The following is a 26860-nucleotide window of genomic DNA, read 5'->3' on the forward strand; positions in this document are numbered from 1 at the left end:
TCAGGGCGTCCCCCTCTACAGACGGGGCATGCAGGCACAGGCCAGTGAGGGACGTGCCCGAGGTCCCACTGCCAGTTAGTGATGAGACCCGATCCCCCAGCACCCAAGGCAGGTGTTTCCGTGCCTCTTCTCGCGAAAGGGGTGATGGGATGCTGACAGCCCAAACGCATTTAGCCAAATCCTGCACCTACAAGACATAAGGAAGGGTAATTCAGATTTATTGAGTATGGAACATTTCCAGGGATTTTAGAGGGGTTTCATATGTTTTAACTCAATTAGTAAAGCTATTTTGAACAAATAAAGCAGTCCATCAATGCTCACCCATACACGCCTAGTACACACCTAGTACATGCCCAACACACAGTAGTGCTCAATATATTTGTTCAGTGAAGTAAAAGTTTCAGGTTCTCAGGAGAAGCTCTCATTCTTTTCTTTTCTTTTTTCCAGGAAAACAAGAGCACCCAGGATGTTTTCCAAATCTATATGAAAACCTTAAGACGTGAGGCAGGGGCAAGAACACGTCTGCTTTGTGTCACCGAGACTGGTGCTGCTCTGCTAACCTTAAAGCAACTTCAACTGAGAAAAATACGGACAACAGAGAACATACAACACACAAGTTTGGAAAGGCAAATCCTAGCCCAGAAGCTGCCCTTCCACCATCTTCCACCCCTTCCCCAAGGCAGACACCGCTCTTAGATCAAGGCACAATTTCCTGCTGATCCTGGACAGAGCCTGAATCCTCACACACCTTGCTCCAGGCAACTACCACTAATCCATCAGAACTGACACTCATGCTGAAATCTATTTGTCATCCCTGATAGGCTTAAAGGCTTTTTCTCTGTGGCCTAAGGGGGACCGGAGGACCAGCTCAAGCTGTTTGTACATCTCTCTGACTTTGCCAAGAGGACAGGAGGGGCACAATCTATAAAGCTGTTCTTTGGGACCAATCTGATTTGGTTTAAACTCCATTGAAAGAATTGTGGGCCTTGATTATAGAATCTCTGAATGGGTTCCTATGTGAGGCTGTGAAAGGTCTTAGATATCTTTATAAATAAACTAGATCCCCATTGGTCCAGAATTATTGGGCACAATCATGCCTATGGAAAGGATTCAAAAAAAATACCCTCTAGAGATCATCTCTGGTCCTACTATTGGATTTGCTCCCCAGCATCTCTGAAACAATTTATGTATGTTCAAAGGTTCAAAGAAATCTCTAGCTCAAAAATGTTGTAACAGAAATCGGAAAAACTTTTCCACGTACAATTATGGGATGCCATATGTGCATTTAAAAATATCTTCTAAAATATACATTTATAGCATATTAGAAATGTTTAAAAGGAATTTCCTTTGTCACCGTAACCTGTATAACCCTTGATATAATCCCACACAATAAGCCCTTAGAAAATGCTATAATTCAATTTACTCCTAGAACCAATCAGCTAACTGACTAAAATTAAATCAAAATCTTATCTTTTCATTAATGCACATTCTGGAGGAAGTCAGGACAGTAAACCATATGATTGTTAAACCACGTCTTGATTCACACTGTGTCAATCTTAAATACAATCATTCATGATTCTGAATTTCATCAAATTTTCCTGAGCAGGTATATACCTAGAAAAAGATGTTTTAATTAAAACTATTAACCAATATCAGCATGGCTCTACGCTAAAAGCTTGGCTTGGAATGGAAGCAAATTAACATAAGATGCCAATCTAGCAGGAGGAAAGGCATCCTAGGGGTTCTTGTCCAGAAGAGGAGCTGGAAGAATTCAAGTGATCCGCATCGATGAGCACAGGGTGGCGCTGCTATTGTATTCGTGTGAAGAGCCACCTTGAGCAGCGCCCACACTGAGACCAACGGGAAAGATGGGCCCCTGCGGAGGAACCCACCCCTAGGGCAGAAGACCTTCGTTGGGGAAAAACAGAAAAAGGAGTCCACGGCGAGCTGTTTAGTTTTTTAAATACTATACATATCCAGTAAACTCCCTAGAATGTGAATACTCTCTGTGAACCCTGAGAAAGAAAAAAATTGTACTTGGATATAAATTATACCAGGCATAAATCAAAAGTTTGTGAGGCCAGCTATGTATCAGTAATATTTGCCATTTTGAACACTCAGTCCGTGCCAGGTGCTTTTCTCAGCACTTTTTACACATTAACCCCGACAACAATCCTGTGAGGTCAGCGCCCCATTTTACAGAGGAACAAAGGGAGGCACAGGGAGCTTGCAGAACTTGCCCAAAGTCAGAGAGCGGCAGAGCAGGGATTAGAACTCAAAGTCGGAATCTTCCTCATCACGCTCTGCTCCTCTTACCGTGTTTACAGATTCGTGCTTTGTTCTGTTTCGGAAAGGAGGAGGAAAGGAACTACAATCTCTTCCTTTGCCTTTAAGCTGGGGTGGAAGGAAATTTTCCATCACAGTCTTCTAAAGTCAGACTAAACAACTGGATAATTCTGGTTTTCACAGATTTAAAGCAAAGATGGAACTAAGCCATCCAGATGTCATTTGGAAACTGTATAAATAGGACCTAGTTTTTAAAGAAATTGATTACATTTTAAATGTCTGAAGGAGGCGTGCTAGTCATGCAGGGATGAGGGGCCTTATGTAATTATTTTGAGGTTGGCTCAAAAAATGTACAGTCCTATTATAGGAAGAGAGACATAAAAAACAAATGATGTCGAAAGCCTAGAAGGTCAAGTACAAGGACCTGATGGCCCCTCCTTCCTGTATAATTGCAGATTCATTCTCCCGAGATGTTTTTACGTTGCATTCTTGCTCTGTTGTCTAACTCGTATCCTCTGGAAGCTTCTCTTTTGTCAAAAACCAATGCGTTAACATTTGACTGAATATGGCACTGTGAAATTTCCATAATGAAAATTCACACACATACACACACACACTTCAGATGGGTATGGACCTCTACCATGAGAATTACCTGTTTATGTGGTTGGTTTACATATTATTAAACCACCCATCTGATCTCTAATGGCAGCCCTGCCGACACTGTCTGACCCAGTTTGACAATCTGGATGGAAATTGTAGGGTTGGCTGTTCAATGGCTGTGACTTCTAACAGCACTGCTTTTGGGCCTCAAATCAATTCTCTCTGTTTACAGACCATTTCACAGCCCTTTACCTGCAACATCACTTGTGTCAGTCTCATAAATACTTTGGTGTATATAATGCTTGAATTAGCATAATGGTTTAGGCTCTAAGCTCTCAGTCCAAAGAAGGACACGTCAACATGTTCTCTTCACTTAAGCAATTAAGAGGCATTATGCTGCTCCAGTGGAAATATCATCAAGGTTAAAGACAATCGCAAACAGCCCTCTCACCTTTTTATTCTAAGTCTAATAAATGAGGCATAGAAATTGAAATGTTAGTAAACAGTCCTACTTGAAGCTCTTTTTGGATCATGCTTAATCAGACCCCCATTCACCAGACGTTTCCAATGGATTCAGAAATGTGTATATTGAATCGTTCATTTAATGCAAGAAAATGGAGTTTGCTGATTTTACTTCAAAGCCAGAGTGAGCCCTAATTTATTTTTGCCAGATTTTTTAATTTCCAGTATCCAATTCTGTAAAAAATATTTCTATACTTTTATTATTTAGTGTGACAAAAGTTACGTTTCTAAAGGTGATAATGTTTTTGCCGTGACTTTAAAACAAAGGGATATTTCTAAGGTCTTTCTATATTTTTTTCTCTTTAGACTTTTTAAAAATTAGCTTTATTGAGGTATAATTTGCATACAACAAAATTCTACTTAAGTATAGACTGTGATGAGTTTTGGCAAATGTACACAGTTGCGTGATGACCATGACCATGAAGATGGAGACTATTCCGTGACCTTGCGGTAATCCTTTTCCCCACCCTACTAAACAATGATCTGCTTTTGATCACTAGCTTTGTCTTTTCTAGAATTTCACATCAACAGAATCAGATGGCATCTAGTCTTTTGTGTCCGGCGTCCCCTCTTTGTAGCTTGTCCTCTGCGTATCAGCAGTGAGGTCACGTGGGAAACAACATGGGGGAATTCTGGCTCCACCACTTCTAGCTCCACGACCTTGAGCAAGTTACTTAAATCCTCTGGGCCTTAGTTCCCTCTTCTGTAGAATGGAGGTAACACCCCCACGGGGTCCATGTCGGGTGTAAACTCAGGGATGGCACCTAGAAAGTGCTCAGTAAGTGCTGCTTCCTTAGATCGGTCAGGCTCCCTCGAGCCACCTACTTCTTTGCTCGCTGTACACAGCTCTCAGGGCTATGACTGAATCCAGTGTCTACAAAAGGCACAAGAGGGCTTCTTTAGGGTTTAGCAATCTTCTGTATCTTCATTGTAATACTAATTACACAACTGTATACATTTGTCAAAACTCATCAAACTGTTCACTTAAAATTGAATTTTATGATATGGAAACTATATTACAATAAAGCTCATTTCTTTCATCTAAAAATAATAAAGAAATAGAGAAAGACCTTGGAAATGTCTCTTGGTCTAAAAGTCACACGTGATGAGAGATACCCTCGACTCAGGGCTTCATCAGCCGAGCTTGCTGCCTCAGTCAAATGAGGGAGGCATTCAAAGCCTTTCTGAAGAACAGCACGTTTGACACCACCAGCAAAAGCCTACAAGCAGCAAATGCCGTCTTCACAAACCGCTGTCTTTGTGCCGACTCTGAAGTTTAAGAAAGCAGTTGTGCAACGAGAGAGTAAAAGTGGTGTAAGAGAAAGACGTGTGTGTGTGTGTGTCTGTGTGTCTGCGAAAGAGATAAAAGGTAGGTAAATGACCTTGTGTTCTGGCCACCTTGAACTACCAGCTTCAAAATGTCGTCAACAGCTTATTGCAGAGAAAGAAAACCTGAGCTCAAAGCAGTGCCTGGAAGCCTCAAGTCCTCTGGGCCACCTTCCGCCTCCCAGTGCTGCGCTCGTCCCCAGGCTGAGTCGGGTGCCCCTTCTCTGTCACAGCAGTTCCCACACTGCATTTCAACTCTTGGTGTACGAGTCTGTCCTCTCCCTGATATTGTGCCATCCTTGAAGATAAGTACTTTTTTTGTATCTTTATATTCCCAACACCCTGAACAGCCCTTAGCAGGGGATTAGTAAAAGTTTGATGAATCAATGAGGTCTTAACCACATTACCTCCATTCATAATATTACAAAAAAACATATACCCCTTTTAGTAGGCTTTAATAGTGATTTGGGTCCAATTTTTATGAGGATCTGAAGTAATAAGGGAGCCACTAAAAGGCATGAAAAAATAACCACAAAGGAGAAGATAGGAGTCTGGCGGGAGGAACCCTCTCACTCCTAATTGCTAAGAGAAGTGTCATTTTTTTAAACCTATTTTATTGGTGTCATATTGGCTTACAACGTTGTGTAAATTTCAGGTGTCCATCACTATATTTCAGTTTCTGTATAGACTGGATCGTGTTCACCAGCAACAGTCCAGTTTTTATCTGTCACCATGTATTTGCGCCCCTTTACCCCTTTCAGCTTCCCCAAACCCCTCCTCCTCTGGTAACCACCAATCTATTCTCCTTATCTATGTGTTTGTTGGTTTATCCTCCACATATGAGTGAAATCATATGGTGTTTGTCTCTCTCTGTCTGACTTATTTCACTCAGCATAATACCCTCAAGGTCCATCCATGTTGTCATAAATGGCACAATTTTGTCTTTTTTATGGCTGAGTGGTATTCTATTACATATATACCACATCTTCTTTCTCCATTCATCCATTGACGGGCACTTGGGTTGCTTCCACATCTTGGTTATTGCGAATAATGCTGCGACCAACATAGGGCGCATAAACCTTTTTGAATTATTGATTTCATCTTCTTTGGATAAATACCTGAAACCATAAAATTCCTGAAAAAAAAACATAGGCAGTACACTCTTTGATATCAGTATCTATTTGAATACCATGTCTACTCAGGCAATGGAAACAAAAGAAAAAATAAACAAACGGGACTACACCAGACTAAAAAGCTCATGAAAGACAGACGAGCCATCAATGAAACAAAAACAACCCACCAACTGGAAGAAAATATTTGCAAATCATACATCTGATGAGGGGTTAATTTCCAAAACGTATAAAGAACTCATACAACTCAACAACAAAAAAATGAACAGCCAATCAAAAAATGGGCAAAGGATATGAACCAACATTTTTCCAAAGAAGATATACAGATGGCCAACAGGCACATGAAAAGATGCTCAACATCTTTTCAACAGCAACTAATTATTAGGGAAATGCAAATCAAAACCACAATGAGATATCACCTTACACCCATCAGAATGGCTATTATTAAGAAGACAAGAAACAACAAGTGTTGGAGAGGATGTGGAGAGAAGGGAACCCTCATACACCGCTGGTGGGAATGCAAACTTGTGCAGCCACTGTGGAAAACAGTATGGAGATTCCTCAAAAAATTAAAAATAGAAATACCGTACAATCCAGCTATCCTGCTACTGAATATTTACCCAAAGAGAAAAGTCGTTTGTCCTTCACTCCCAGAGACCCTGGTTTGGGCAAACATGTCCCTTAGGAGTTCTGAGTCCAGAACCTGAGGGACTGGGTTAGATTCCAGCCCTGCCAAACTTGTGCAACCTCGGACTAGTCACTAAACCTCCCTGAGCTTCAGGTGCCCTGCGACTTCGTGTCTCATCTGTAAAATAGAGGAAATAATAATGATGTCTCCTGCACAGGGTTCTGTGGAGTTAAATGAGATGGTGTGTACACAGCATGCAGCACAGAGCCTGGCACACTGTGGACATGCACAGAATGTGTATTTTCCAGCATGTTTCAAGGTGCAGACTCTGGAGTCCAACAGGTTAGCTTTGAATTTCAAATCATTCCAATTCAGCCACCAGTGCCTTTGTGAACCTAGACAGATTACTTATAACCTCGGGTTCCCCAAATGCAAAGTGAGGATAATAGCAGCACCCCCCATAGGGTTATTTTGAGGATTAAATGAGATAAAGAGTTCGGCATTGTGACTGGCACAGAATAAGCGGTCCATAGAGGTGAGTTATGATCCTCGTCTGATAGGATCAGCTCTACTGTAACCATATGAGTGCTGCTCCTCAGCAAGAAGGTTTGAGGTCAGACGACCTGGGTTCTAAATCCGTCTTTGCCAACCTCCTAATTGTGTACAAGACACCTCATCCCCCTCAATCTGTTTCCACCTGTAACATGGAGATGATAATCCTCACTTCACTGGCTTCTTGTGAAGATTAAATGAGACCATACGTAGAAATGTGCCTCATGTGTAACAGGTCTCCGTTGAATGAATTTTAGTTTCCAGCCCATTTACCCTCTCCTTTCTTCCCATCCAGACAGCTTCTGCTCTTCAAGACATACCTAAAAATCCCACCTCATTCTGGAGGCTGTCTCATGCTGACCCATCTTGATCTCACAAATGTATTAGCTACTGTTCTTATTCTGCTGATTCTGTAAATTAGTCTTGACTCTCCATGTGGACCAATTAATCTTGACCTCTTCTGAGTCATGGACCCCTCTGGTAATCAGATATTTCATTGACTCAAAGGAATTCACATACGCATGAAAATCTGCAAATAATTCCAAGATGCTAACATCCCCTAAAACCTCTGAGGGCAGTGACAGTGTGGTCCTCTTTGTGTCTTCCAGGGCTGAGGATGCAGAAGGTGTTAGTAAAGCCTGGGTGATGGATTGATCAACCTTCTGCCTCAGAAGGTAAGTGGTGGCAGCACTGCACAGAAAGGGGCAGGATGCTCACCTGGGCAGAGAGCGAGAAGCTCTTTATAGTGTCTCTAACTTTTCCAAAGCAAAGCAACTGGAAGCTTCATTCTGACCTAAGAATGGGACACAAATATTGGAGCAATAAATAAAAATATGGAAAAGTAATCACGAAAATCTTCCATTCCTGCACCGCTGATGTGTCCAGTCCACAGAAGCCAAAAGGGTCCCTCTCCTCTCATCTTCAGACTCAGGTCACAGTTTTTCCCTTGGCTTTGCAGCTTCTCATTCCCCCTGTAAGGCCTGGTTGCTTAGTTTGACTGTTTTTTTTTTACTTAATGGCCTTTGGGTTTGCAATAAAACAGTTCATTTTTATCCCTGCTCATGAAAAATTCTTCAATTTTGGTTTTCCTGTCTGTCATCCTTGATCCTACAAGAGAGGTGCCACATATGGGATGTAAGCAGAAAGAGCCCCGACCTGAATTCTCTCATGGCTCTGAGTAATGGCTGTGTGACCTTGGGCAAATCACCTGTCTTTGTGGCCTCAGTTTCCTTCTTCATAAAACTTGGCCATCTCCCCCATCTCTAACCCTCCATGATTCTGAGACATTGCAATGACTCATGTTTGGAACTAAAGGATTTTCTAAAAGCTTCACTGTCATCCATGAAAAATGTATGGAGAATGGCTGGGAGGGATGGGTTTTAATGGTTCACTTACTAGATTAAGTGAGAGTTGTCATATTTACCATACAAAGTTTTCTAAACCATCCTAGAAAACACACTTAACCCTAGACAACAATAAATATAAGCTTTATTTCTTTGACAATTCAAAAATCTTATGGATCTTGTATCCAGTTTTCAAAGTTACAAAAGAAAAACGCAAAGTGGGATCTGAGTCATCAGACCATCTTCTGTACCTCCTGCTACGCATCTGTACGGCAGTGCCAACAAAGAAAGCAAAGGGCACAGTCAAAGCTGTCCTTGCTGTGCTGACTGTTCTGGCAAAAAATTATCATCCAAACATCTTAACATTCTGATATTCTAGTAACAAGACTGGCCTACCACAAAACCTGGAAGCAGGTGAATAGCCATTTTCTACTTTTATTCTGCCTACTCAGACTATGCAAGAGGAAAAAAAGATGACAAATAGCCCGAGAGAATTTCTTGACATCGTGCTTAACTGAAATTTCAAAATAAATCAGTTGGGCTCATTTTTAAAGACCTACAAGTAAATTATCATTGGGTCGTTTTGTTCTGTTCCCAACTGGGTTTCTGAGGGGCTGGTGGTGAGATACAACAGAGCTGAAAATGGGCCACAGTCTGCAAACATTGCCGCGTGGTTTGATTTAGTCTAAGTCTCGTGTAATAACTTTCTTTGAAGTGTGGGTTGAGGAGCAGGTTAGAAGCCCGAGGCCACAAGCTCATCTTGCTCTTGTTACAACTCCGATGCCCTGAAGTCCCCGCACTATATATCAGAGGCCTGGCATGGGAGTCCCTGGCTGATCAAGAGTGGAGCCCTCATTCGCTGCGCAGCACAGCGACCGCGAGACAAATAACAACAGGGTTGTGTTTGCCTGGGAAATCCATTCAATAAAAGGACGCAGGTGGGTCTTCGAGGAGCCTCTGAGCTGCAGGAAGGCTGACACTGATCTCAGGGAAGGAAAGAGGTCCACCTGGTAGAAGGGGGACGGTTCCCCCAACTGAGGGAGAGCAGGGCATCGCTGCCGATCGCTGGCTGGCCTCCGTCCTTCTCCAGCTTTGAGAAGCGCTCCTTCTCCGCGGATCCTCTGACCTGAGAAAATCTTAAGGCACCTCCCGGCTCCTCTTTGGCCTGATTTTTCTTTGGCAGAGGAGGGGGCTGGATGAGTGATCTCTTAGGCCACATCTGACTCTGACATCCGATGATTCTGACCCCACGACAGTCTTGTAGCTCCCGAGGGACTAACTTTCTTCCTTCCATGGGTCAGACACTTTCCAGTAGCCTGCGTTAGATCCTTACAGCTGAATTGGACCAAAGATGATTCTAGGATATAATAATACCTACACAGTTCCATAGAATTGTAAAATGATTTTACATATAATATTTCATTGGATCCTTAAAACAAAAACCTTGAGGAAGAAAAGGGTATTATTCTCCTCATTTCATAGAGGATGGAAGCTATGCTAAGGGAGGTTAAGTCAAACCTGCCAAGGTGAAAAGGGTTCTACAGACCCGGGCCACATCTGAAAAAACTCCAAATGCAAGTCATCTGAAAAAACTCCAAATGCAAGTTTCTCAGGCCGGACGCAGTGCACACACCCAGTAGAAAAGATGTGAGGGGCATCAGACGGCAGCAGTGAGCATTCTGGGAACGTAAGTCTGACTCAGGCACGTTAGAGCCGCCAACGTGAATTCCGTGTAGGAGAAGAGGAAACAGTCCAGGGAGCGAGACAGAGGCTGGAAATGATCTTCACCGCCAGGACGCAGATTCTCGGCCTGACTCTAGGGCACAAGGGTCGTTCTTCGACTCCTCACGCAGTGCGCTGAAAGGAGAACAGAGGGCTGGGGGTGGAACTGATCTTAGGTAGCTGGTGGAAGTCACCAGTTCAAGCCAAGGACACTGGTGGAGGGCTGGGGGGAAGTGACAATTTGGGCACTGAGCACCAACTTTATGCCAAGCCCTCAACAGAGCTACGGCTGTTGCTTACAACTTATATCGTCTTCTATCTCAGCCTTGAAGGAGTCCTGTGGTGAGTTAGGGAGCCTGTAAAAATCCTACAGGTAGGATGAAACAAACAGGGTCCGTAACACGGAGGAGGTGTTAACACACACAGGCACACGCACACACACACACTCAGAAGGTAAGGCCTTCCTCTGGGGTCTTAATGAAAGAATGGCCGTTCTTGGGGGTGGAGGCCTCCCCATCCTAGTGCAGGGCCTGCCGGAGCAGAGGAAGCACTCCAACGACTAGAAGCAAAATGAATGACAACAGTGTCAGCAACAGTGTGGCATGGAGCCACCCAAGAGTGACAAACCCCAGAGATACACCCGAGTCAGCTCCCATCACCGGGAGTGACAGCAGGGCCGCGGCAGCAACAGCAGAAGCCGGGGCAGCCAAGTGTGGGGCCACATCACCTGCTGCAGCAGAACCACCGTGAGTTAAAGCTCCTCCAGGATCAGGAAAAGGTCAGACAAGAAAGGAATGTGGACAGATGAAGGAGAAGAAGGGATGCAACTAGAGGTAAGGAAAGCTCATCGAATTTGCAGATGACACAAAACTAAAAGCGTGCTTAATATGACCCTTTTGAGTCTCGGATCAGCAACATTTCATCACAGACAAACTCTGGGTCTACAAACCCAAGAAGGTGACCGTGAACAGGAACTTGCGTAGAGACCTGCACGCACATTCTAAACTGAGCTGGACGGGACTGACAGGGTAAGAATGAGACGGGACAGGCTAAGAAAGACTTAGCTTGGGGGTTTTGGTGACCAGAAACTCAGCAGGTGCCGATGATGTGGCTGCTAAAAAAACTAAGAACCTCACAGGCTACAGTGATGAAAATACATGTCCGGACCACTGGGCTTTCGTGGCCAGACCATGCGTGCAGTATTATGATGGGGATTGGTGTCGCATCTGCAGAGGAACCCTGACATTTTGTGCTTGTCCTCAGGACCAGGACCAAGATGATAAGGGGTCCAGAAACCATGTCCCACAAGGGGCAGCTGGCACTGAGGACACCTCGGGGATCCAAAAGTGATCATTAATTCCTGAGTGAGACCTCTTCTTGAGAAGGAATCACACATGTGTGGCCTTATGGGATAGCACCAGAACCAAAGAACAGAAGGCCAGTGTTGGCTCCGTGCAGAGTAGGACTTTCTAACAGAGCTGTTCCCAGGCGGGAGGAGCTGCCCTCGGCAGTGGCGAAATCCCCATCACTGCAAGTGACTTCAAGTGGAGGTCAGATGATCTTCTGTCTGCGATACTACCGAAATGGTCCTGCATGAGGCAGAGGCTTGGGCCAAACGACCTCTGACACTCCCTGCAGCATTCAGAGACCAGGTCCGGGTTCTCTGCCTTGGAAACCAACCATTCAGTCCTGGAGGTGAGACCCCAAAGGGACCCTGCTCTACCCTGGGCCTGTGGGGTACAGAGTCTCACCACAGCTCTGCTCTCAGAATGCCCCTTCTCAGCAAATGATGAGGTTCCAAATTATTTAGGATCTGGGGATAAGAAATGTACTTTTATGAAGCAAACAGGTGTTTGCCTTCCTCTTGCCCTCTAAATGCAATCAATCAAATTCGTTTTGGGGCCGGCCCTGTGGCCAAGTGGTTAAGTTCACATGCTCCACTTCACTGGCCGGGGGTTTGCCAGTTCAGATCCTGGGCACGGACCTACACACCGCTCATCAAGCCATGCTGAGGTGGCATCCCACATAGAAGAACTAGAACGACCTACTACAACTAGGATATACGACTATGTACCAGGGTTTTGGGGAGAAAAAAAATTCGTTTTGCTAAGTTTTAAAAGTGTCCGAAAAGCCCTCTCTTCCTCCTCACCTCCAGGAACTCTGCCTTCCTTCAGGCCATCATCATCTCCCCCTCCCCTGGGACTTTTTCAATGGCATCCTAGGTAGGCTCCTTCCCTCCACTCGTATCTTCTTCAATAGACAGTCGTTTTTAGAGCCAGGCTTCCGTTTTGAATAGCTCCTCACTGACCACATGGGATAGTACCAGCTCTTAATGTTGCATGGAAAGCCCTGCAGCCTCATGTTCCGTGACCTCCCACACACGCCAGCCCCCCTACACACGCACACGCACACGCACACGCACGTGGGCTTTGTACTTCAATAGCACCGCACTCTCTGTAACCTTCTGCCCACACCATGCTGTGTCACATCTTTGTGCCTTTGCACGTGCTGTCCCCGCTATTGGAAATACCCTCGCCTTCTCCAGTCCCCACCCTACTCACCAGAATTACTCCTATTTATACTTTTTTATACATCAAAGATTTGCTCAGGCATAACCTTTTAGGAAGCCTTCTTTTAAGCTCCCCAACTCACACCATCTCCCAAACTTCATCTCTCCTTCCCATTGGCCACCTCCGTACCCTTGGACATGGCTCAATTACAGCGTGTATTACACTGCATCGAAATGCAATTATTTCCACGTCTGTCTTCGCCACTGTTCTTGGGTTTCTTAAAGGCTGAACGAAGTACTATTCGTCTACAAATGCCTAGCACTCGGCCCAGTGCTGAGCACACAGTACACCCCGGTGTTTGTTGAACTGACCTGACAAAGGTGTCTTCATGGACACGTGTATCCTCTGTTGTGATACAGAACTCCGTGTTATGGAGCAGATGAGCACCAAGTTCTACAGTGGAAAACAAGGTTAAACATTGAAAACTCCCAGTCACTTTAAGTTAAGTGAAAAGGTCCCAGGGCCAAGAACAAAGCCTTAGAAGGGAAGGAGGGGAGATTTTAACCTGTGCATTTCTATCACCCTCATTGCTTTGTCTTGAAAAGCCTTAATCAGGAAGCCGGTTGCGAAGAACACTGGATCTCTGGTCTTGGTGTTCCAAAAGGGAGATTCTCAACTCAGAAGCTAAACCACTCATTTTACTCAACAAAAACTCACTGAGTGTGTACAAAGCATGGCGTTAAGCACTACGGTCATCCAAAAGGGGTATTTTGAGGCTAAAGTGAAATAGAAAAGAGCTTTACTCTATAGAGTCATAGGGTCAGTAACATGCCCAAGAAGACCGTGTGCGTAGTTATCCTACACCACACACAAGGACAACCTTACAACCGGAATAAAATAATCCTTTGCATTTACTGAGTGCTCATTCATTACGTGCTAGGAACTACTCCAAGCCCTTCATTCATTCATTCGACAAATATGTACTGAGGTCTAATGTGGGATCAGCACTGTTCTAGGTGCCAGGAAACCCACAGCAGACTAAACCCACAAAACCCGTTCTCTAGGAGTCTACATTCTGCAGGGGAGACACAATAAACAAACAAACAAAACATATAGAAGGCCAGATGATGGTAAGTGCCTTGGAGAAACGTAAAAGAGAGACTGGAGATAAGAAGAGCTGGATAGGACGGACGTGGAGTGGGGTGGCAGTCTCACTGAGGTGTCAGGGAGGACATCAATGAGCAGGTGACACGTGAGCAAACACCTGAAGAAGGCCAGGGAACGAGCCATGAGAACATCTTGGGGACGGGAGGGCCAGGCAGAGGGCAAGGCAAGCACAGAGAGGAGACCAGGACCGGAACACAGAGGGCCCTGTGGGCCATTGTGAGGACTTCGGTTTCTGCACTGAGTGACAGGGGACACCATCGGAGGGTTTTGACCGATTTTTAAATCACTCTGTTTGTTATGTTGAGAACAGTCTGCAGGAGGGCAAGGGCTGAAGTACAGAGGCTACTGCAACAGTCCAGGTGGGAACAGCCAGAGGCTGGGGACAGGACGTAAGCATGGGGTGTAGAGGAGAGACTGGTTCCTAGAAATATATTTAAGTAGAGATGGCAGGACTTATTGATGGAATTGCTACAAGGTGTGAGAAAGAGAGAGAAGAGTCAAGGACGATTTCAAGGCTTTCATCCTGAGCCACTGGATAGACAGAATTTCCCTTTATTGAGACAAGGCTGAGGGGCAGGCAGCTTTTGGGGGGTGGGCGTGGGGAGGAGAGATCAGGGGCTTAGCTCTGATGGTATTTATTCAAGGTGCCCACGGCATATCCAACTGGAGACGTGAAGCAGCTAGTTAAGGGGAGAGATTCAAGCTGGAGTTATAACTTAGGGAGCAGCTACCATACATATGATATCTAAAGTCATGAACCTGGAGGAAATCATCAAGGAGGATAAACACAGAAGAGAGGAGAAAACGACAGAGGACTGAGCTCCAGGGCACTCCACTCACAGATTAGAGCGCTAAGAAGAACGTCAGGAGGAGCAGTGAGGGAGGAGAAAACCAGGACAGCAGGGCATCTTGCAAGCCAGGCAGAGTGTTTCAGGGAAGAGAAAGTGATAACCTGTGTTGAATAGCACTGATGGGTCAAAGAAAAAGAAAACTAAGAATTGATCATTGCATTTAACAACATATACACCAATAATCTTGGTTCACTTAAGACTCCCAACTCTGTATGACAGGAATTACTATCATTCCCAGAGACGGAAACTGAGGCAGTGCAAGATTAGGTAACTTGCACAGGGCCACACAGCAAGAGAGTGGCAGACTGGCATTTGAACGCAGGCAGTGTAGCTCCGGAGCCCATCCTGCTTGGGGAAATAGGAAAAACAGGTTTCTGTGGGAAGTTGACTAAATGGTAAAGAGCCTAGAACAGTACTTTTAACCCATTATGCTGAAGCTCTGTTTCTGGTCCTGTTCCTTGATTTAATCTGCTGTGGAGCTTTTTGTTCCAAGTCAGGAAAAGGCATTGGTTGACTTCCAAGGTCCAATCTTATGGAGACTTTCTGGATGCTTACTGAGTATCCAGGACTAGCCTGTTAGCTCAGCTGGCTAGATCCCAGTGGTGGACGCCAGGGAAGCAAATGCATTCCTTGACATGAACCAGTCAGGTTTACAGAACAACTATGTCTTGTGGACATGAGCTAAATTCTTTGTCTGGACAAATATCTCGTACACAGCTTCAGTTCTCCTGCAAAGATAATTACAGCCTGTGTTCTGTTGCCAAGGTCTCAGTAGTACCTCTTTCCTGCTCAAAGAACATGTTCTTTCTTTTTCAGTGCTGAGGAGAGGGATAGTTTATGTGCCCAAATCTTCGCGAGATGGCAGTATCCTCAACAGCTCAGATTTGTAAACTAACGTATCTATATTTTGGAGAGCAAAGAGCTGCTCTTTATAGAAACAAGATAGACTATATTCTGGAACCAATCAAATGGAGACCAAACCTGAATCAAGCATTAGCAAGGATCACAGCCCACTATTCAGAGATTTCTTTGAATAAATCTGGGGAAAGGAAATTTTAACTGAGTGTTTTATATAATTTTTAAAAGCCGCTCTACCTTTTGAGGTAGGCTTATCTAGTTAGTAACCTACAAGGCTTTGGGCAGCTGATACTGGTTGATAAAAACCTCCAGGTGTCAATCACGATTTAAACCTCCAGGACCTCACCCAGTAAATACATTCCTTAGGAAATCATGCCCTGGCCTCTGCCCTTTTATTAGATCTTGTGGCCAAACTCAGTTGTGCCCACATGGATTTATTGTATCTACATTTTGGAGGTAATGAGAAATTTATAATAAACTTTATATTTGGTCTAATTGTAAGTGGTCACTTTAACTTTCATTCTACATGTTGAATCACTAATTTGGATACAGTGTTTTGACCAGTTGGCAATCTTTGTCAAGCCCGGTTACATCTGAGATTATGCTGATCAGTACTCTGAAATCCTCATGCAAATATATAACTAGAAAGTATCCTAGCTCTCTGTTTTCAGCTCCCTTAAATCCCCAATTTCCCCAGTTAAAATAACTATTTGTTTATTTTTGTTGTAATCAGAGGACAAGACTTCTTCCAATTCATGAGCCACGCCACTGGTGGTACTATGGAATTTCCTCTTCATTCCAGGTCATATCTAAGGCTTGCCTCAATGTTGCCATCTATCATAAATGATGACTGGCAACAGACGGAAATGTCAATTCAGCATTAGAGATGCTATGTAGACACAGAAAAAGGAGCTTCAGTGCAAGAGTCTTTCGGATCTGACTATCTTACACTACCATCAACCCATAGCCAGGTCATGTTCAATCAAGGTCACACCCACACTCTCCTCCTGCTCTACACGTGCACCATGGCGCCATTTTGCCCTGCCAGATAACTCTTGCTGGGTGATTCTCCTCATGGTCTCACCAGGCCAAGCATCTGATCTGTCAGAGAAAATAACAAGAACTACCATTGCAAAATTTATGTATACTCAGTTTTTCCTTATTTCTTTTTAACCAGTGTGGGTGGAAGTGGGAGGGGATGAAAAGCAAAAAACATGGTCCTACTGATCTAGCAATAGCTTAATTTTTCCAGACAGATCCAAGGTTGGCTCTCATAAACTAGAAAGAAAATTTGCCCAGCAAAAGAAGGGTTCTAATCAGAAGACTGTGAATATAATATAAGATGAAGTTTCCCACTGACTGGGCTCTTTTTGAGGTAGAAAGGCTTAGGACAACTTATGGAACATTTCAAAACGATGACTTATAAGCATTCGGCCCTTTTTAAATCACACACGGCCCCTGAATATGAGGGGCCACAGGCTGGGTGGTTTCAGTCTGTCCACAGCTGGCAGGAGATAAGACGCATTTAGCCCTACCCACCACCGCGAAGGCTGGTTCCCCCACACACCGCCCCAGCAGTACACGCACGGAAATGTGGACTTTTCTGCAGCCGAGAAGCCTATACATAATACTGTTACTATCCTAGGCACCTATTAAATATGATTGAAACAACGCCCATTGGAAGTCTTAAAACCTTAACCACCGGTTTTACTTCTAAAATAAAGTAAACTGCCAAAAGTTCTGATAAAAGTGACAATTTATATTTTTAAGTAGTACAACTGGAATTTTCCTATAGCTGTAGACAAAGGAATTCTTACTCAGATAAGTAGAAGAGCACCAATAAATTTAAGGTAGCTTATGCAAGTTAGGCACTAATGAATGTCATCTTCTGTTTTGTCATGAAAAAAGATCTTTCTGCTGCTAAAGGAGACTGATTTAGATTATGAATAGCTGTAGTGATTTGCAAAAATGGCTCCAGAGAGATAGAATGAGACTCCATATACTCATGGCACTTGAGGTTTCTGCCCTTTTTGTTGAAAATTAATTTGTCCTGTGGGTTATTGGATTCTAGCTCAGCCAATGTATATTGCTCAGTCATCACAAATTTACTTAAAATTTAGTGTAGCTGAAGTTCATTCAACAAGACAAAAGTGTACAGTTGAAAGCTTCTAAAAATCTTTTTAAAAAACTGGCTAACAGTGTAATTGAAAGTGCTGGCGTCTAAGTAGCTTCACATAATGTTTTGCAGGTATCAATATATACTATATTACTAGGTTAGAAATAGATTTTTTACTTGTTTCCCAAGAAAAAGCAGACAGGGAGGATTTATCATCCTTTGGTAAGAGGACATTTTGGTTGAAGGTTCCATATTCTGAAAAAATATAAATCCCTAAATTCAGATCAAATTCTGTAACACATACCATATAATTCAGTCATTTGTGTATTTTACATAATTTTAAAACAAATATTTTTAAAAGCAAATAGAATATACAACTCCTAATGCTTCCAAATCCCAATGCATTACACTAGACAAAAATTAAAAGAACGCAAATTCTGTCTCCCTATTTCAGCAACTCCAACCACAGGGAACTCACTTCCTCCTGAGGACGCTGAGCCTGGACACCCCTCGACCGGGAGGGTCAGAGTCAGTCACACTTCAGACAGAGATCAGGAAACAAATCACCTGCTGTTGACAAAAGGAACACTAGTTCAGTGTCCCCACTCCTTTACCCAACAAGAATGAGAAGAAAGGAAGAGGGGGTATTCTCCTAAAGGGCCTATTGTGAGAAGATAGAAAGCATAAAAAAGAAGGAACCGCTAATTGTGGGAAACACAGTAGTTTTTAATTAATCCTTCCCTTAAAGGGATATTCCTGAATATCACCTATATTTTTCATTTTTGCACATTTAAATATGTATATGAAACACATTTCAATGTGTGTGTTTGACAGCCTTTTTTCCCTTTGAAAATCTAGATGAAGCTCCACACTTATTTAACAGCTAAAACCACACGAGAGACCCTCGCTGTCATTAGGGCCACTGGGGCAGCTCCTGATTAAACTGAAACACAGGAGGCAACAAACACTATTTGTTCATTTCATTTACAGTTGAAAGATTACTAGATAATAAGACTGGTTCTATTGAAATATTATATTACAGAGCAATTAAGAGCTGAACCTAAATGGTAAAAACATTAAGATGTGTCATCTCATTAAGAAAAGAAAGGAAACACTATTTGGGGTGACCTAAACCACAGTTTTGGACCTTTTTTTTTCCAGAAAGCAGCTTCTGTTTTATCCCTTGCACTTAGATTACAGCTGGACCACGCAACTGAGAAAGTTCAAACGCTGAAGCGATCAGCGATCAGCTCTCTGCTCGAGGACAACTGCACAAAACAAGGTCCAGAGTGCTAACCCCATCATGACACCGTGGACTGGGAGTTTCAGATTAATAAACCTCTTCCAGTGGAGGACTAAATAACTTTTACAGTTTTATCTGTGGTTATTTGTTTCTCTGAAGATTTATGGTCCTCACAACAGATATGCATCTTATCTTTCACTTTCCAGATTAAAGAGAGATGATTTTAAACAGGCTTCTGACTGGCACAATCTGGAATTGCAGATGATCTCAATTTTTTAAAAAATGCTCAAAGTGAACTTGCAAGCCAAATGGAAATGACTTCGTGCATGTCAGGTGCACGGGGGGAAAAAATCTGCATACAGCTAACCAAGGCTGATCTTCTATTACCAATACCGATGCCCTCGTCCTGCCCTGAATCAGCCAGGTGCAATCTGTACATGCTTAACCAGGAATTAAAACTCTTCATGCTGCTGCTGCTTTAATTGATTGATGCTAAAAGTTTAGAAAATAAAACCTAACCAGCTATTATTACAAAGCGCCTTTAACCAAGCCTTCTCCCTTGAAAGCAGGATCCTCAATTGAAACTGGCAGACCACATTTTTAGGTTTCAAGCTGCTCTGTCATTCTACAAGGAATGTGTCTGCCACTTCACACGATAGCTTGAGCTGAAAGACATGTACTTTGAATCAGAGAATCAATAGAACACTTAATGGACAATTAGGAGAACAGCTGTAGGACTGTCAGAGACCCATCTGTACACAGCTCAAACAGCAAGCCTGGACAGGGCCCGGAAAACAAAGTACACTGCTCCAGGGCACTGGCCCCAGTACAAAACCTCCCTTTCATTTCTCATTTAATGTTAATATAGTGTTCTTTTTCATTACAAATTTTAACACGTGTAGAAAATTATGGAAATTGCTTAAGCCATTTGTCAACTTACATCATGTGAATTGATCAATAAATTTCACTACTTTGTTGTTAATGTAGATAAATTTTGGCATTTAATTAAGCTCCAGTGAAAACGTGGCCACTTTTAATTTCAGCAGATGCTGTCTTTTCATTTGTAATACATAACTACGGGGGTAAATGCAACCCAATCATGAATTATCACTAAATATTTATAGACAACATAGCAATTCAGAAAATAGACACAAAAGATTTTTACAATGAAACGATTACTGTGTGTAAAATCTGAAATAGGTGGTGATGAACTCTAATAGGAGCTGTGAACAGAATCGTAATATCGTAGCTCAGCAAAGATTACATATGCATATTTTTCTCTCAAGATCCTGCCTCAAGTACAACTCTATTGGCAGAAATAATCAAATTCTTTTCAAAGAATTGTTCCAAATGTTAAAAGATAGTTTCCTAAGTTTGTGGAAGCATACTAAAATTTATAAATTAAAATAAAATCCGTTCCTTTATATTTCTTTTACTGAATTTATTTAGATACGATTGGGAGGCCTCTCTGAATGGACGAGAGGAAAATCTTATGATGCTTATTTCACACACAGGATTTGGATGTGGGCTATAAGGTTGGTCAAGAGGACTCTGGGCTGGGGAAAAGAGACAAGATGTCAGACAATGGAGAAAACAGAATGAACTTTTTAGGCTTCCTCCATTTGGCCTGAGGGGCCCCAATATGAAATCCTGCTCCTGACAGCCAGAAGCCCTATAGCCTTAACCCTCCGCAGCGTAGTCTGACATGATAAACTGCTGTATCTCATTTGAAGGGGAATAGGCTGCCTCTTGGTGATTCTGCTGGTGCCTTCAGGGAAAAGGGGATTCGAAATCACATCGCTGTCTTCACAGTGTAATCCACTCCGTAACGTCCATTCCCACCATCGTCCCAATGCTTCAGGAATAGGGCCCTGCTGGCTGTGCACCAGTGCATTTTCAGCAGAAAAGCAGACCTGAGTGCCGTGTGTAGTGCCTTTGTAAATATTTTAAAAATAAAGTTTAGGGAAATCAAAGCTGATCCCTCATTCCTATTTTCACAATGTCTCCACATTAAATTGGCCACCACTGCTGAGGCAGTTTGGCACTTGCTATTGTTCTGGCAGAGGAGTGCATGGTCAGAGAAGATGGTCTCTACATTCAGACTATCAGAGAAATGAGAATTCAGCAGCCAAAGGGAAAATGGATTGGGTCTTCTTGCTGAACCAAATTATACATCTAAATTCCCAGCCAAAATTCCTTTGCTGGCTCACTCTCACATGCTCATATTTTTTTTTTTATTCCAAAATTTAAATTTCCTGGGACTTGAGGCTTTGTTTTTATACCCCTAAAAAGTAGAAGGGGCTGGAAAACCCAGCTGGAAAATCTTAATGCAAATAATTATGGGGGTTTTTTTGGTAATCTCCGAAATCCAGGATCTCACAGAGTCATAATCCTAATATTTTTCTGAGTCATGTATGTTTATGAGTTTCTTTGTCTTTGGGGCAAACTGAGGAAAGACAGAGGTTCTTGCATAGGCTAAGGAAATCCTGGCATTTGTTGAATATTTGATGTGGACATTAACGTGGTAAGAAAGTTAAGATAGAAGATTGGTTGAGACACAAAAATTGAGCTTGTAGTGGATTAAAGATGACCACAGAATCCTTTGCCATCTCTCCCATCAGTAATGGAGTCTACTTCCTCTACCCATGAATCTGGGCTGGCCTCATGGGTTGTTTTGCTCAACAGAATTTAGCGGAAGTGACTGTGTGAGACCCCTGCCCAGGCCTTGAGAAGGCCTGGAAGCCACTGCTTTTGTGCCCGGTTAGGAGTCAGCTGCCATGCTTTAAAAAAATTCAGGTTAGACTACCAAATGATGATGGGTCACTTGGAGAGGGTCTTGGAAGATCAGAGACCATCTTGGATGTTCCAGCCCAAGGCAAACTCCCAGCTGAAAGCAGCTGCATGGGTGACTACAGCTTCCCCATGAGGAGCAGAAGAACCTTGTAGCTGAGCTCAATCAACCCACAGAATCATCAGGAATAAATTCTTACTAGGTTAAGCCATGAAGTTTTCAGGTGACATGTTACCTGGCAATAGAAAACCAAAACACAGATTTTATAATAAAAATCTCCATTCTTTTTCTTCTCATATTCTCCCCACCTTTTGAAGTCACGTCAACTGGTAATCACCACCTATTTTCCTATGCCTCTTTCAGAAGGGACCCAATAACAATAAAACAAAAAGCCAAGATAGGAATGGGGGAAAAGGGATAGAGTTCTTTTTAAAAAGGAGCTCAGACCGACTCTCTTAGTTTTCTGTTTTCTTTTTTTTTTTTTTTAAAGATTTTATTTTTCCTTTTCTCCCTAAAGCCCCCCAGTACACAGTTGTATATATTTTTAGTTGTGGGTCCTTCTAGTTGTGGCATGCGGGATGCTGCCTCAGCGTGTCTTGATGAGTGGTGCCATGTCCGCGCCCAGGATTCAAACTGGTGAGACCCTGGGCCGCCGCAGCAGAGCACGTGAATTTAACCACTTGGCCACGGGGCTGGCCCCACGTTTTCTCTCTTTACAGTTTCACTCAATATCCCAAGTCTCCATCAATGCTCAAACTGGACACCAAACGAAAGGCAGTTTCTGTAGCAAGTGCCCCTTCTCCTTTCAGAACTCGAGTCTTGAGAGTCAACTGAACAGCCCAACTTACCTAAATGAGAGCAGGCTTTTTCAAAGACATCAGTAGATGTTCTGCTTTTTATATTAGAGTTGCCAAACATTAACTCTTTAAAATAAATTTTCTCTGAGCTAAAAGAATGAACTAGATTCTAACCATAGCTCTGTTATCTGTAGCTGTGTAACTTGGGCAAGTAATTTTACCTTTTTGGGCCTCAGTTTCCTCATCTGTAAAAAGAAGACAATAGACTACATAACCTTTAAAGTCCCTTACACTTTGCCACCTTTCAAAGATACATGTCATTTTTCAGGTGATGCCAGCTCACTTGTCATCCTTTATTGTGATCATCTTAGTGTCAACTAAAAAGTCTTTTTCTACTGCCCAAGGCAGGAATGAATATATCCTTAATCTAATATTCTACCTCTGAATAATTGAGGTGATTGTATAATTAACTTTCTCTCAGAAAGCATAATCCTAATTTTTTTTACTCCATCATTCTATAAGAACAAAGAAGTATGACAATTTGTCTTTACCATGCAGGTCTCTAAATGGATACCCATTCTTCATAAAGTTCATAAGAATTTAGTACATGTTTTGCTTGTGGAAAAGACCTGAGAGGAACTGAGGGAGGGTAAGATCCTTAGCATGGAAGGTAATAGCTTCAAAACTCACTAATTCTTATGTTATGTCTGACACTGAAAATTCTGTTTTAATTCGGGGGGTCTTTACGAAACCTTGCTAACCTCTGGGTTTAGTCGGAAACAGGATATTAATGTGTCATATAAGTCTAATTTTAAAACAAGCAAGTAAAAGTGAAAACTTAGCGGCTCTCTATCTCACTGCATTATTATAGTAAAACATGGTAAATATTTGGTATGGTAAATATGGTAAAGTTAGTTTCCACTTATAATATCCATGCAAGGAACAATATGGCTCATTAATTCCACATATAACCCAAAATTTAGCAGTTTCAACCATTTATGGAATCAAATAGATCTAGGGTGGAATCCTGAATGAATCATTTACCAGCTGGGCAGCCTTGGGCACTCTGATTAATCTCTCTGAGTCTCATGTTTCTTCCCTATAAAGCACAGATTTCTGTTCATGGCATAAAAATGAGATAATGCACATAAAGTGCCTAGAACAGTAAGCACTCAGTTAACAGAAGCTACAATTAAATGTGAGCTCCACGAGAGCAGAAACCTTGCCAGTTTTGTTCACCTTTCTACCTCAAGTGCATAGACATGCTGTGTGAGTCAAACACTATTACTCTGGCCCACAGCTCCAACTTCCTTCCACGGCCTTGTCACACTGCTCACCAAGGAGCAAGCACTTGGTTTGAATTTCAGACCCTTTAACCTCCTCTGCTCATTATGAGCAAGGAATGAACCATCTAAAGGACAAAAATCAGAGGGACAAACCCTACACAGATCACGGGTCCCTGGTGAACTAAAACTCAGGCGCAGGCACTAAAGACCCCCACAGCTCGCATGGGATAGGAGGGTCCCCGATCACAAACAGGCACCTCTGGAGGCTGTGCTAACTCCCTTTAAGAGGCCATGACTCTGGGGAGCTTCCGCTTTGAGGAAAGTTTTCTAACAGACAAACAAGTGAATTGGGTTTTGGGGGATCCCCATGGAGCAGTTGTCATTCAATCTGGTAGAGGAAGAAAACAGAAAGAGGTTCGAGACAATTGGCCCCAGGTCAGTCAGTGACCAAATTGAAATTAGAACTTACATTGCTTAACTCCCCTAATCATTATTCAATTATATAACATATTTCTTTGCCTCCTACATTGAGAGAGAATTTGATTAGTGGTATGAAGCAACAGTGGAAAACAAGGTATGTAACATGTGTTCTCAACCTTCTTCAGGGAATCCACGCTAAATTTGCAACACCAGAAGAAATCCTATAAAGATCAATGATCAAAGCCTGACCAGCGGTCCTGCTGCCCCGGATGGAGAATCAATTCTGGTTCACTTTCATAGGAACATACTTTCAGTGTGGCAAACATTGGTTGATGACGAGACTGTTCCCTCCCCAAACTGAACGAAATCTCTGCCTAATCAACCATCTCCTCCAGTTCCCCGGGTCTCCATAAACGGCAAACACAAAGCCATATAAAAAGATTTACACTCAAAGCAAAACTACTGCCGCCCAGTCTTTCTATAATTAGGGAGAGTTAATACGGCTATTGGCAAAGCTAGAGCCGATGAGGACACAAGTATAAGACTTCAACGCAGAAAAGAGAGGGGAATCTCCCAGGCCACAGTTATGGAACCCGGTGTGTTCTGGGTCCCTGATAATACACAGTACATGACATGAACTCATATCAAAACCACACTGACTACTTCCATCTTTCTCCACTCCCACACCTGTGAGAAGGAAGATAGAGGGCAATAGGAAATGGGAAGAGAGGGTTTATAAGAAGCATGACCACAGACAGAACTCGGGCGGAGACCTGAGTATCTTGTTCTTTGTACCCAGGGTTGGATAAACCAAGTTAGACATGGGCTCTCAGAGGATTCCAAACCTTCACCTTGACATCAGCTTGCTCACAGCTTTTGAGGAGATTTTAAGGTTCTAGGAGCTGGTCTATCTAAATGTAAAGCATGAAGATAATTTTGGTGTTTCTTTTCTTTACAAGCTGATACTGAGAAAGTATCCTTCTTGATGTTGTGGAAGTCAGCTATACCATAGCCAAGGTCTGTCTGTGGCTTGAGGAGAAGCTGACCTGAATCAGAGATGTGGGTTTGGTTCAATTTCCAGAGCATACCAAATAACCTGAATGGATCACCAAGAGCCTAACGCTTGTTCTTCTTAAGAAGCTGATGTGTACATGTGCATAAAATGTATATTAGAAGTATATTAATACAATTCTATCTCAACAGATTTAATTCTTAAATGCTACATATACTTGTTTAATCTCCCATTTTAAAAGTAGAAAAGGTTAGATTATAACATCAGGTTAGCTCTCTTTGAAGCAGGTAATAATTAAGTTGATTCACTGTTGCAATTACTGTCAAATCCCCCTTAATTACCAGAGATTTTATAGCAGCTTCATTATACGTCTGCTGTAATGCATTGTGGCCCTAAGGAGAAGTGTTGCAGGAAATTCTGCATAGCATGGATAATTCTAACCTGCAGTTACAGCTTCCAGCAAAAGCTCCTGCACTAAATTTATCTTTTTGGACATTTCTCCCTGTTACTCAAGCAGTTAAATGAGGTAACATTACTAAAATACCTACCTAGCTCTGAAAGTTAGAATTATTTCTCCACAGATATTAAAAACAAAAAAAAAAAAATGAAGAAGGGATAAGTTAGCCTTCGATAATTCCTGAAAAGGCATTACATTATGTTTAATAATGAATTTAGATTATGTCATTCAAATGGATCTGAGATCTATATCTAAATCACAAGTGTATCTCATATTTCTGCTTCTTGTGGATTTACTTATGCGATAAGCAAGACAAAAATTATTACTGAATCTCTAACAGATAATCTTGAAGAGGATAATCAACTGATTTTTATTTATCAATGATTTTCAACTAATTTCTGAAAAAAGTAATCCATTAAAAAAGACCATTTTTCAGTTTCCATAGCACTGCTTGTTTTCATTGGAAAAATCTTTACAAATCAGAGCCTGTAAATTGAGTCAAGTTCAAAACAGATAACTGAATAATGTCTCCCTCAGATCCCTTTTTGACCAAGGAATTTACTCCACAGAATATATCAGATTCAGAAGGGGTTGCAGTGTCAATGACACTATTGGCAGCTGTGTTAACAGTCAAGGGCCTGGCTTTGTACAGCAATACAGTTATTAAATTTCTCCAGAGACCATGACTCATTAATCAAATATTCATACATCTCTGTGAATACACGCTGAACAGAGAATGCCCTCAGAGCTGAGCATCCCAATACAAGTCTCTTTCATGTAGCGCTGACAGAGTCCCGAGAACATGCGGTCCTGGTTTGCATTTCTAATGCACTATGTACTCTCTAACTCTCCATTTCCTAAAACAGAACACAAACGATCTTACTGATTGCAAGTGTTTGAGGGTTACAATTAAAATTATTCCACTATTGCTTCATACCATCTTTTTTTAAAATGAGGACAGTGAATCAATTCTTCTGTTCTTTGTTTACCATCAAACAAGCAATTTTTCCCAGGCGGATGAAGAAACCCAGGGCCATGCTCCTATTAATATAAGAATTTGTATTAGCATGAAAACAACAGATCACTACTTAAACCGGGGAGGCCAAATTACTTAACATATTAGCAGACATGAACTTGCTATATTTTGCAAAGTCCTCAGTCTGTTTTATACCACTGGGAGTTTTCTCCCTCTTGTACAGTAACAAAAGGTCTTTCTCAATTGCGGTATCTGGAAAATTGGGGT

General features: G+C 42.4%; 1 protein-coding gene across 19 annotated transcripts in view; it reads right to left on the reverse strand.

Annotated features, from left to right (window-relative positions):
* The window catches only part of ATG4C (autophagy related 4C cysteine peptidase), a 155472-nt gene that overhangs the window by 25517 nt on the left and 103095 nt on the right, over positions 1–26860 (reverse strand). For 13 of the 19 annotated variants that reach the window (XM_070591893.1, XM_070591894.1, XM_070591895.1 and 10 more), the window contains one exon: positions 125–187. The exons of 2 other annotated variants lie outside the window; for them this stretch is intronic. In XM_070591893.1, the coding sequence (XP_070447994.1) occupies positions 125–187 (63 nt within the window). Of the gene's footprint in view, positions 1–124; positions 188–8515; positions 10245–12990; positions 13073–26860 lie in introns of those variants that run through there. 4 more of the 19 variants (XM_070591912.1, XM_070591911.1, XR_011532363.1 and 1 more) reach the window with 3 other exon arrangements.

Source organism: Equus przewalskii, chromosome 24 (assembly GCF_037783145.1).
Source record: "Equus przewalskii isolate Varuska chromosome 24, EquPr2, whole genome shotgun sequence".
Taxonomy (NCBI): Eukaryota; Metazoa; Chordata; class Mammalia; order Perissodactyla; family Equidae; genus Equus; species Equus przewalskii.